The sequence below is a fragment of the Scyliorhinus canicula genome, chromosome 19 (assembly GCF_902713615.1).
Source record: "Scyliorhinus canicula chromosome 19, sScyCan1.1, whole genome shotgun sequence".
Lineage (NCBI taxonomy): Eukaryota > Metazoa > Chordata > Chondrichthyes > Carcharhiniformes > Scyliorhinidae > Scyliorhinus > Scyliorhinus canicula.
The window spans coordinates 32,002,086-32,015,423 of record NC_052164.1 but is presented as its reverse complement, the minus strand read 5'-3'; the positions used below and the strand labels follow the sequence as shown (position 1 = coordinate 32,015,423).

General features: G+C 44.4%; 1 protein-coding gene across 1 annotated transcript in view; it reads right to left on the bottom strand.

The window, feature by feature from the left end:
• hrob (homologous recombination factor with OB-fold) overlaps positions 1-13,338 on the bottom strand; it is a 107,882-nt gene that overhangs the window by 51,552 nt on the left and 42,992 nt on the right. Inside the window, exons 2-3 of the mRNA XM_038779803.1 lie at positions 6,468-6,525; positions 5,098-5,216 (exon numbers count right to left, since the gene is read on the bottom strand). Of these exons, the coding sequence (XP_038635731.1) occupies positions 5,098-5,216; positions 6,468-6,525 (177 nt within the window). The remainder of the gene's footprint in view (positions 1-5,097; positions 5,217-6,467; positions 6,526-13,338) is intronic.

The following is a 13,338-nucleotide window of genomic DNA, read 5'->3' as shown; positions in this document are numbered from 1 at the left end:
CCCCTCCCCTCACCCCCTCCCCTCACGCACCCAGCCCCATCAACCCCACCCCAGACACCTCACACACACCACTCCGCACCCTCAACCCCAACCACCCCCCCTCCCCTCACCCCCCACCCCCTTCACCCTCAACCCTCTATGCCCGTGACCCCCTCCCCACCCCCCACCCCTCCCCTCACCCCCCACCCCCTTCTAACTCCCTCACACCCTCCCCTCACCCCCTTCCCTCACCCCCTCCACCCGGAGCTCATCAAAATCACACAGGCTCTTCTGCCCGCTCATTCGCCCCCAAATACAATTCCACAGTCCGGCCCGTAGTTACATGCCACACGGTTCATACCATTCCCGAGTGGACGTCACTGCCTCTTGGAGTCGCCACTCGTCCTTACACCATCTTCCCCCAGTTGAAAATTACCGCCACCACCACCGTGATGACGTTTCCGCTCTCCCACAATCTACCGCGCGTCGGGCAGCCCTTCGCAACCGTGCCGTGCCGCCCCGCCCATAGCAACCGATCCGCCCCGCCCCGCCCCGCCCCGCCCACAACAACCGAGCCGCTCCGCTCCGCCCCGCCCATAACAACCAAGCCCCCGCCCTGATCAACAAGGAGGTCTGGCCCCTCCCTTGCCAACCTGCTCACCCTTCCACGCCCTTCGCAACTAAACCGAGTGAGAAAAATCCCAGCAAATGTTCAATAGGGATGAGGAAATACCTTCGAACTCACTTTCGAGTAATTTAAAAACAAAGAGGAATTGCAGCCACAGTATCTAAACTCAAAGATAAATCCAGATCTTCATGCTTTGCTACCTGGATGCTCATTCCACTTGTTTGCCGATCTGTATGGATTTCTAAAGCCATTTTTACAATTCCCCTGGATTTGGGACAGAGAACCATCTTCGCTGATCACTCCTAAGGAGTATGATTGTCCACCTTAGAAACTCCCTGTTACTGGTCATGGGTTCTCTGGGCCCTTGCATGACTGATGAGCCGATCCTAGAGCTATATCTCCGACCGCACACTTGGCAGGTGTTTCTGGGAGGTGGGATCGGTCCTTGGACTCAAAATCACTGATTTTCCTTCCTCAGGTTCTTTTTTCGGGCCTCCTCTTGCCGTCGGGTGTTCTCGAAAATTGAGTCCCTTCAATCAGGAGGTTCCTCCAAGTAAGTCTCTTCTGAGCAAGGGTCTCCCAGACACTGATATCAATGTTGCATTTTTTGTGTCCTTGAAGTACTTCCTTTGTCCTCCTCTTGTTCGGAGCCTTCCTTGTGCTGGGCGAAGAAGATTTGCTTTGGCAGTCGAAACTCTGGCATCCTAAGCACATGCCCGGGCCAGTGGAACAACACCAAACTGGCCTCTGTGGTGCTCTCTGATTTTGCTGGAACTGTTTGAGGTTGTTTCAAGAAACTGAGACCCAACTTTTTTGCGGTTCTCCATTTTTCAATTTGTCCTACGCAGGAGGCTCGGGCCACAAAATTCATATAGGTTATCTAATTCTTCTTTTGAATGTATTGAAAAATAGGTAATTCTTGAACTAAAATCTGTGTTTAAGCAAATACTGATGGTTATACATATTCATGCTCAACCTGTGTTCCAATTTTTCATCACAATGTAATCATGGTGATGTAGCAGAGTCAACAACAGCAAATTGCAAACACCTTTAGCGTAACAAAACATCCCAGGGAATAGATGAGCATAATCAACCAAGATTGGCCTGGTATATGTGGAAGGACAAGGAGGGTGATCTCCCAGAGGATCTTGAGATACTCAACACCTTACTGCTGATGAAATGTAGGTCAGGTAGATTATATTTCCACAATTGTAGCCAACGGGCCATGATGGTTTGGTGGTCATCAGTTAAAATCTTCAATTATTTGAAGAAATAACAAAGTGTAGACAAGGGAAATGTAATGAAATTTGCCTTATATGGATTTTATTATAATCCCAGGTCAGACCCCAATGTTGGCTAGGATATTGGACAGAAACCATTTTATTTAATTCATAAGACTTTGAGGAAAGGATACTTCACTCCAGGGGTGACTCTGTGCAGAAATAGGGATATGGTATATCAAACCAATCTTTATTATTAACACAGTATTAAATTAACATTAGCATCATACAAAAAATAGCTAACAATTACTAGTTAAGCAATGCCAAACAATAAAATTAAATACTTGCACTCTTAACTGCTATCTTTCAATCTCCAGTCACGTAGTACCCATCTCAGATCAAAATCCACTTCTAAATACAGTTAGCAAACACAGGAATACTTGGTGTATAGAGATGTCTTGGAGAAACTGCTTTGAGAGAGAGAGGTAAACAACCTATAGGTTTTGCCTGTGTTAAACTACTGTTCAACTTCCTGGCATTTTGACATAAGCTCCTGTTCTGTTCACATCTAAAATTAAATTGAAACTCAAAACCTGACTGCTTCAACCCCCGGCTCCTTCCATTAATTACATCATCTCTATCCCACTAACTGGGTTATAACCATCTCACTAAGGCTAACCACAACCCCTCAATTATCTAAAGCCCAGGGAACCTTATTTCTATAAACAGAATTCCATTACCCCTATTTAGGTATAACACTATACATGATTGGAATGGATGATTATCTCTTTTTTTTACAATGCTTTAATTATCCCTTCTGTAGCCGCAATGTCTACCCGAGTTTTAGACCAGGATTTTTAAAAGCCTTATTGCAATAGAGACATACACACACTAACTGAGGCTTTTAACCATTAATGCACAGATACATATAATACAATATATATCCAAACCTCCTAAATTCATCACAACATTCAGAAATCATTCGGTTCGGCGGTACATCAGACTCGAGAGTGTGTATATAAATGGAATACTGATTTTGATATTATAAAGTGTTGGGGTTCATTTTGGTGAGAGAACAAGGAGCCACTTATTCTTTGAAAAATAAGAAATTACAAAGATTAAAGGAGTAGTGTGAACTGGGAACATGGAAACATAAATTGCTAAAGTAGCAACTCAAGTTAATACGACCATTCAAATGTTGTGACGTGGAGATGCCGGCATTGGACTGGGGTGGGCACAGTAAGAAGTCTTACAACAGTAGGTTTTGACCCAACAGGTTTGTTTCGAATCACTAGCTTTCGGAGGGCATTTTCACCTGGTGAAGGAGCTGCGCTCCAAAAGCTAGTGATTCGATAAAACCTGTTGGACCAGAACCTGGTGTTGTAAGACTTCTCACTATACAGATGTTGAACAAAGTATATTTCTAGTTAAATAAATTATGTGGCTGACAACTATTTTAACCATCAATTACAGGATTTAGTTGGACCACTTAAAGCAGTACCAGGTCCTGCACTCATCTTCAAAAGCTGATCAATATTCCAGGATCATCCTGGTATCCAAATATAACTTTCATCTTCTTTCCTCTACTGCAGGCCATCTCCTTAAACCCGTGTGCCTTCTCTTCTCCACCCTCACTTCCACCAACAAGTGCGGGAAGCTCATGGAGTTCTTTGTCACGAAAATTAAGACGAACAATCGCTGCCTCTGCAGCGTCACACCCTTAGCCCACATGGCCAAACTTCCTTTAGTGCTATACCATGCTCTAACTCTGAACTCACATCTGGTTTCTCCCCTATCTCTCCTCCTGTTCTTGAGACCCACCTCCTGTTCCCTTGATCCTATTCCCACTAAATTGTTGATCATCCAACCCCCCCCCCCCCGCCCCCCCCCTCCCGCTACCCCAGCCCGGCCTCATGTTGGCCAATATTGTAAATGATTCTCTCTCCTTTCTCCATTAACTCTGCCATCATCACTACTATCCTCAAATAGATAACCCTTGACCCCTCTGTCCTTGCAAACTACAACCTCATCTCCATCCTCCCTTTGTTCTCCAAATTACTGGAACATGTTGTCACCTTTCAAATCCATTCCCATTTTTCCCTGAACCCTATGTTTAAACCCCTCCAGTCAGGTTTTTGCCCCTGCCTGAATATCAAAATGGCTCTGATCAAAGTCACAAATGACAACCTATGCAGCTGTGACAAAGGTAAAAAAATGTTTCATCCTTGCCCTTCGTGACCTGTCTGCAGAATTTGACACAATTGACCATAATATACTCCTCTAGTGTCTCCACTGTCGATCAGCTGGGTGGGAAGGTTTTCATGTGGTTCCATCCTTAATTACCTAATTGTAGCCAGACACTCAGTTACAATGGTTTCCCTTCTTGTTTAATCTCATGTCGCTCAAGTATCTACCTTTGGCCTATTTACTATCTACATGCTGCCCTTTGGTGACATCTCCCCAATGCACAATATTGGTTAACACATGTATGCTGGCGGTAGTCAGCTCTACCTTATCACCACCTCACTCAACTCCTCCACTGTTGCTAAATTAACTGGCTGTCTCTCCGACATTCAGTACTGGATGAGCAGAAATATCCTCCAGTTAAATATTGGGAAGACTAAAGTTATTGTTTTCAGATGTGTCCCCAGTTCCATCCCCGAGCAACCACCACCATCCCATTCCCTGGCAAAAGTCTAAGATTAAGCCACTCTGTTCACAACCACTGTGCCAAAGTTGAGCTTCTAACTTTATGTTCACACCATCTCCATGTGACTGTCACAGCCTTTCAGAAAAGATAATTGGAAAGTTAACCCTTTATTTATATAAAAATAACTATCACTGACAGAATATATCTGTTCTCTTACTGCCCAAAATCAGCATGCTGTGTATGGAAAGACACGCACTCTTTCTTACCCTTGGAGTGTGTTTTCCAATCAATCATTCAGAAGCAAGCTTTTGTGAGTTTAAAATAAAGAAGGTTATTTATTCTCACACCTGTATCCCAAATTAACACAACATCACATAATTGGTCACACATGCACAAAGAATGGATACAAATAAGTCAGACTCAGATTTACGATTGCCAGTCTCCAACTTGGCAGGCCTGTGGTTACTGGAATGGGTTTGATGATGTAATGGTGAAGTGATGGTCTTGTAAAGTGAAGGATTCACAGCAGGTTGCAAGATTTCTGGTAATTGAACATCTAGGATGTTGAACATTGAAACTGGAATAGGTAAGTACTAAAATAAAATAAACTGGTTAAGCACCTTGGCCGTTTGATGACTTGCAGCAAGTTTCAGAGTCTGGTTCTCAGACTGGCTGACAATGATGGTTCTGATGAATTTGCTGAGATCTGGGGTCACATGGGTGCATTCCGTGAAACTAGCTTCAATCACTTGGCTGCTGGCTTAATGCACTTCTCAGGCCCCCACCCTTGGGATTGGGGAGGCCATTGTGATGTAATGGGACATTAATCATGGTCATTGAATTCCGATCTTCCCCTTTGTCCAGTATGAACCATGGAATCAGACAGTCTGGAAACTCCATTGTCTTTAGATATTAGGTGTACAAATTACACAAATCGCTGTAAATCAATTTAATAGAATAGGAGTCGGAGGGAGCAACCCTGGATGAGTTGTCAGAGGTGGGTGGAGCGTGGGTTGGCAATCTAGGACACAGAGAAAAAGTGGACCTTCGGAAAGGTCCATTGGAGAGGTAGTGCCTCATAGGTGACATCATTGCCTTGTCAGTGAGTATCCAAACTGTAAATATTGTCCAGTTGATCCTGGAATGGATGCCATTCATGAGCTTTCCCTGTGGAAAAATGGTCATTGTTGCTGGCTTGTCAAAGTGAATAACTCAAATCATGGAGCAAAGTCTCTAAACACAGCCATGAAGATTGTATCATCTTTCCAACAGTACCTGGTACAGATGTTATACAGTCATGTAGTTAGCTGCCAAGACTCATGGATGAATGAATGATGAATACCATCATGCGTTACTAAAGTTTTCAACAAGCAGTTAGATATAGTAATTGGGGCAAAGGGAATCGAATGATATGGGGGGTGGGGGGAAGGCGGGATCAGGCTATTGAGTTGGATGATCAGCCATGATCATAATGAATGGCAGAGCAGGCTTGAAAGGCTGAATGGCCTCCTGCTCCTATCTTCTATGTTTATATGCTCATTATTCCATCCACTTGCACTCTTGCAATCCGCCTATCAGGATCCACCCTTGGCCAGGTCCTTCACAGCTGCATACTGTGACAGCATAACAATATGACTAAGAGGAAGGAAACCAGTAGGGCCAACAGTGGCTTAAGATCACAGGATGTTACATTGGACTCACAGCTGCAAATACATGGCATCAGGCATTTGCAGAGAGCCAATTTTTCCACCACACCTTAACAGTAATCATTGATGATATGATGAACATAGTTTCTGCATGTAAGCACTCAAAAGTGAATGAGAGAATTGCAGTCTGAATGACTCACAACCCTTTTCACCTTACGTTTTCACTCTTGGAATGTCACACAGAGGAGACGTAGGGAAGGATGGGCCCTGCTGCCCCATGTTTTTCTGACAAGGGATTTCATTTTTTGATCAAAGAGATCCAGAAGAGAAGACCAGTCTTCTACCTTGCTGGATACTGTATTGCCGCATCAGCAGCCCAGAAGGTCTGGATTCAAATAGAGGCTGCAGTGAATGAAAAAATGAAAATCACTTATTGTCACGAGTAGGCTTCAATGAAGTTACTGTGAAAAGCCCCTAGTCGCCACATTCCGGCGCCTGTCCGGGGAGGCTGGTACGGGAATCGAACCGCGCTGCTGGCCTGCTTTAAAAGCCAGCGATTTAGCCGAGAGAGCTAAACCAGCCCCTACATGCATCAAGAGATCTCAGTGCTCATGGGTTTAGTTGAGGAAAGGTTTCAATGGCCTACTATGCTCCATCAAGGTGTGTGACTTGGCTTATCAACACAAAGCTCCAAGGGAAGGGTCATATCTGCATACTGCAGCTGAGGCGTGAGACGTGGCACATACCGCTGCTTCAGTATTGAGGCTTGTATGTGTACACAGTTTGTGTAGATATTACAATACCAGTTTTTGTTATAACTGGACAGGAAGATCCCAGAATGGATCCCTGCCGCAAAAGACTATAACTTTTTTAAAAAAAACATGGAGGAATAAAGTCTCAGGACTGCTAACTAGTTTGAACAACAAGAAATCAGCATTTATTAAACATGATAAAAATGGATTATGATGTAATACACCTTTGCCCCTTACCTTACACAAGGTGACTATGGGCAAATACACTCTCCGCTCAGAGCCCCGACTTAATGTTTCTCAATGTCTCCTCAGAGTCTCCCTAGGTAACTGTCACAAGAGTTTCCGAACTTCATTCCCAGAAATTTTTTTAAAATTTTCTCTCATCAGTATGCATTGCTTCAGAGGTTCGCACACTGAAATCCAGACCAGGCTTTCCAAATGACACTTTTAAGCAAAGCTTCCACTCCACTTTTAACTGCAAATTCAGTCCAGGATTTTACACCACCCTGTTTTAGGTTTCCTTTGTCTCGACTGCATTTCCACAAACTCCAAGATCCAGACACCGATTGCCATTTTTCATTCAAATCGCGTCATACAGGCTGTAGTAAAATCTCAGAAACCTGAAAATCACTTCAGATACCTTCCTCTTCTCAGCTTTGTCTGTCTTTACTAAACAATGCTCTGTTCTCATAGCTTTAATCTCTGACTTCTTGGAAACCTCTCTCCATTTTGCTAGTTTCCTTAACTAACTGCTCTTCAGATCTCTGCACTTGTTTCCTTATCCATTACTCTATGGTATGGTTTTTTCTCTAGCAATGCTGAGAGAGATATTCCCTCTCTAGTCTTCTGAATCAACTGCTTCTAGCAGAGCTGTGACAGCTACCTCCTCTCTCACTATCTATCTTCATCTGAAATCAAATTAGCTAAACCAAAACTTAAAAGTTTATCTACGTTACAAGGATCCAGTTGGTAAGCAACCACAGCTGTTTTATTTAATCTTCACGCCATAGCCCTCTCTAAGCACAATAGAATCCCAGTTGGAACTTAACCAACACCTGCACATACAGCACCTTTGGCCAGCCTATAGGAATCTACTATAAGTTTTACCCTTCCAGGCATAGAAACATTACATTTTTCACAGTAACTTCATTGAAACCTGCTTGTGACAATAAGTGATTATTATTATTAAAATTGTACCTTATTTTTAATGTTTGCCAATACAAATGTAAATCCCTTAAAACTACCTTTATTTGCAAAACAATATAGGCATGCAAAGAACACATGAATGAGCATTAAGATTCACAAATGCAGTGAGGAGCAATATCCCTCCATGCACGATATATGAGGCTAACATATATTCATGTCATTGCAGTCAAAAAAGGTGATGGCCCAGACTGGGGTTGGATCATCCTGGCTGGAGCACATCTGTCTCATAGAACAGATGTTCATGGTGATTTCTCGGTTGCCCGCACCTTTGTTGGTGATCGTGAATCGCCATTTGAGGGTGATAAAGGCAGTGTTGAAATTGCGTCGCTACATGGTGGCAGTGATGGAATTCATGATGTCAGTTCACTGAGCACAAGAGTACATTGCCCTAAGAGAGAGTGCAAGGATGGCGTAGCGTTACACAGAAGCATGGTCCACAGGCAATGAAATGCATCAACGCATGCTTTAATGACAAAAAGGGCTATACCTAAAGAACTCCTTTTGTGTCCCACACAGATCCCAACTGTGCTCCCCACTCCCAAATAATCCCTCGGGGGTCAAGAGGAGGAAGAGATGTCCAAGAAGGCAGTGTCAGAACTCGCTCGTCCACATTTCACCAACTCGGATGCAAGCACTTTGCAACAATGTGGCAAACATGTAGAGTCAGTGACACAGTGTGAAAGTCATCGTACAAAAGTGCAGGCAGATTTGTCAGAGACATCTGTGCACAGTCCCCAGAGGAGGGAGGAAAATCACAATGATACTTCTGTGGACAAGAACATGTAGCCTCGAGAGTCACCTTTTGGAGCACAGTATTTAGATATTCAGCAGCAGATACCAAGATATCTGGTGGTGTTCCCTGAGGCAGTGCGAACTCTTGGACCTAGAATGGAGGGGCCCATTGTATTTGAGCTCCACAATGTCCTGGGGGTTCAACCGCATGAGCTTTGACCATGAGAGATTGGCCAATCACAATGGCCAATTGGCATATCACATGTAAGTCAATGCAAGAGCAGCATCTTAGCACTGGAGCACCCGAAGGAAACGCACACAAACATGGGGAGAACATGCAAACTCCACACAAACATTTACCCAAGGCAAGAATCGAACCTGGGCCCCTGGCGCTGTGAGACAGCAGTGCCAACTAGGAAATGATGCACATCTCCATTAAGTGGGGTTACTGGTTTATGGGGATAGGGTGGGGGCGTGGGCCTTGGTAGGGTGCTATTTCCAAGGGAGGTGCGGGAGCGGCTGTGTTTTCACAAGCTCCGGCTCTGCTTGTCTTTTAACCTATTTTTTCATCCGTCTGCTCATTTTGTAAATGTCTTTTCTTGGCACAGATAGTTTTTACTATGCCCCGAGATTTGTTGGTCATTGGGCACTATTGAGTCAAGTCAAAATGTTTAAATCCTCGTTGATTTGAGGCTGTTGGGATGGGCCTTCTTGAAGGGCAGCACAGTAGCATTGTGGATAGCACAATTGCTTCACAGCTCCAGGGTCCCAGGTTCGATTCCGGCTTGGGTCACTGTCTGTGCGGAGTCTGCACATCCTCCCCGTGTGTGCGTGGGTTTCCTCCGGGTGCTCCGGTTTCCTCCCACAGTCCAAAGATGTGCAGGTTAGGTGGATTGGCCATGATAAATTGCCCTTAGTGTCCAAAATTGCCCTTAGTGTTGGGTGGGGTTACTGGGTTATGGGGATAGGGTGGAGGTGTTGACCTTGGGTAGGGTGCTCTTTCCAAGAGCCGGTGCAGACTCGATGGGCCAAATGGCCTCCTTCTGCACTGTAAATTCTATGATAATTAATGGTGCAGCTACTTCTGGGAGGCTCCCTGTCCTGATGGTGCTGTGTGTTCTGTCGGATAATGGCTGCTAGTGATAATGGTGATCCATCCCAATATCTCAGCTCTGTCAAAGTTGAACGTTGAAGCCCAATTTCATGAGTTTCAAGGTGTTTTATGGAGGTGTTGGAGGCGCATGAGGAGGTTCTTGTAGTAGAGAGAGAATGGACTTTTGTGGAATTCTGCTGCTGCATGGTTGAGTTCCTGCTGCATGGTCTATCATCCAACCTGAGGGATTTCGATGAGGTCATGAGGAAACAGATGAGGAATACTGCCGAGCCTGGTTTGTGGGGTGAGATGGTTCTCAGCTAAACTTGAGAACTGGCTGCCATATTACGGGAATCTTGATCTGGAAACTGGGCAGCTTAAGTTCGAGGGAGCACATTCAATCTTGTCACCAAGGCCTGGGGTTGGGTTGGCCTCCCCACCCCTGGTCCTGTGTTGTCCTTTTCCTGATGTTGGTCAAGAGGGGTTTGGCCTGGCAGAGCCGACTGGGTCACTCCTTTTGCAGGAGCCTGGATTGTGGGCCTCCTGGGTTCTAGTGAGATGGCGTGTTGAAAGCAATGAGGTTTCCCGCTTCCATTGTTAGAATTCTTGGAAGATCCTGAAGAGTGCTTACCGTCTTTGATCCTGTTTTATCCTTGATTTCTTCTTCCTTCGTGCGCCCGTGGAGACCTTTTTATCCTGATAACAGCCTCCTTTCTCAGTTGTTAACCTGGATTTTCTCCCTGATAATTATGTTGTTGTCTATTTACGCTGTCAATTTCTTTTGTGGAAGTGAATAATTTGGGTGTGATGTCCTGCACCGCCGGTTATCCTGACTTAATAAGTTATATCACGTTAGGCTGAATGTTGAATTTGTGATTTGTGCACAGTTTCTTTACCCTAATTTATCCTGGGGGGAATACGAGCAGAACTGGAGCAGGAGGGGCATGGAGGGTTAGTGTTAATAGGATTAGTTCTGCCCTTGCTATGTTCGAGAAAGGTCCCCCAGTGAGAACTAATCTCTTTTATTTTTGTTTAGCACCCTTTCCTTTTTCAGGCCCAGGCACACTGTGTGCTATCTTGTTGAGGACTGGGATTTGTTTGGCTTCCCCTTAGGGATGAGTCAGTCTTTTCTCCTGCTACAGATCTCCCTCTTTGACTGTTTTTATTACTGTTGAATCTTTATTAAGACTGAGGCTGCCCTGAGTGCCTTTCTTTTAGTGGTGGGTGATGTATTGTGTTGGGAGATCCCTCCCAGGAGGTTTTCATTCTTTTCACTTCTCCTATTTGGGAGTGGGTGATCCTGATATGGCTATATATATACACATATTGTTTGTTTTGGGGGAGGGCCATGGTGCCCTGTGTGGGACCGAACTGGCACAGCTTCCGAAAGGATTAAGAGTTGGGGATTGATGGTTATCCTTGGGGCTTGGTTCTCCTGAATTTCTAGTTTTTGCCGGTTCCAGGCTTGGCCAGGCTCTGTTCCATGATCAGTATTGGGGATACCTATAGAAGTGCTTGTGAGAGAATCAAGTGTGGGTGGTTACTCATTTGGATGGGTGAAGTGTCAGGGATGGATCGGGGATTGTGCCCAGTAATTATTCTATTCTTTTTGTCTTTGGAGTAGGAGAGGGCCGTTTGGGTGGTTGGTTGGCTGGCTCTCACCTCGTGATAATATTTTGGGTGATGGCTTGTGAAGTCTTCTGATCCAAGTGTTTAATTTTCACAGTTCTCGCTCTTTCTTTTTATTCTTCTTTAGTCGGAGAGATTTTGGGGCATTGCTTCTGCCTCTCCTAGTTCTATTTCCTCCTTCGAGTGGATGGTGGTAAGGCTAGATGGCAGATCACAGTCCTCCGCCCTCCCTCCTAGGGCTCTCCCTATTTTTTTTTGTGGTGGGATGCCCTGACAGCCCTCTCACCCTGGGGTAGAGTTCTCCCCTGTTTCTCGACTGGGACCCTCCGTATTTCTGTTGACCTTTGGACCCATGTTATTCTGTTGTCCTCTTTGGGCAGTGTTGGCACTGATAATCTGGTGGCCTGTTTTATCTTCTGATCTATGATAAGGAGATGGGGTTATGGTGGCCCGGGGTCTTGCTCTTGGCTCTTTTCTGGACAGCCTGGGTTGACAATTGATGCTTGGTGGTGGCCCATCCTCTCCTTGTCATTCTGTAGTTAAATTAACGCCATCTGTACTGGCCTGGGCCAGAAGAAAAGTTTAATTTGTGCAATGACTGTTGATCGATTTCCCCTTTAGTTCTGGGGTTCTCAGGATATTGTTTTCTTCATTCCGTCATTTTGTTTTGAAGCTAGGGGTTTGATGTAGGTCTGTGATGTTGTCTGGATCCTGTTTTGGTAGAGAAGGGTCCTATATCTGTGAAAGGAATATGTTGACGATTTTGTCCCTGATTCATCTGGTCTTATTTGTTCCCATTTTTGTGATGACTACTGTTTTACACTGTACCTATTGTACATTGATACTTATTGCTTTCTTTCTTTCCTCCTCCATCAATGTGGAGGCCGGCCCCGGGAAGCTATGTATCTCCTTTCTGACAAAATTTCGAACCTGCATGTATCTAAACATTTCCCCCTGCTCCAGCCCATAGTTCGCTTCCAGCTCCTGCAGTACTGCAAATCGACCCCTAAGAAACAAATCTTTCAGTGTCTTAATCCCCTTCTCCTCCCATTTCCGAAAATTTCCATCCCACCTCCCTGGCTCAAATCTGGGGTTTCCCCGAATCGGCATTTCTCTTGACCCTGCCCCCAATCCAAAGTGTTGGCGAAACTGCCTCCAAATTCTCAATGAAGCTATTATTACCGGACTCCCTGAGTATTTCCCTGGGGCTATCAGGAGCAGCGCTGTTGCTAGTGCTTTCAATCCCGACCCCCTGCACAAACTACCAGCCAGGTTAGTTAAGTAGACAACCTTAATTGCCTTAATCGTGAGTCATTTAAAGTCAAAGTAATTCATTATTAGATATGTTAGAAAGGCTGGAAACATAATTCAGAACACAAAAGTTTTACAATTATAAGTACAGCCTACCCTAAGATTAGAAATGTAGTTTGAGAAAAAGCATTATCTCAATAATTAAGACAACATACGTAATTAGCTGAAAACAAATTGGCTAATTCTTATTTCGTTATTGACAAATTATAGACTAATTGGCTATTTTCCAACAATTGGCTGAGGTGGGCTTTCAACATTTTTACGGTATAAAGGAAAGAATCTCGAGAAGCCATTTTGGGTTAGAGGGGTGGAGAAACGATGTTTACAGAAAGGCGATGGTTTTACATTTTATCTACGTTTTCAGAGACGTCACTTCATGTTCTTGTATGTGAAGGCTGGTGAAAAGTCTGTTCTATTGTTAAAGTTAAGATTTCTCCTCTTACTGTTATTGCTGCTAATTCCTGTTAATTGACACTTTGCATTTTATCTTTC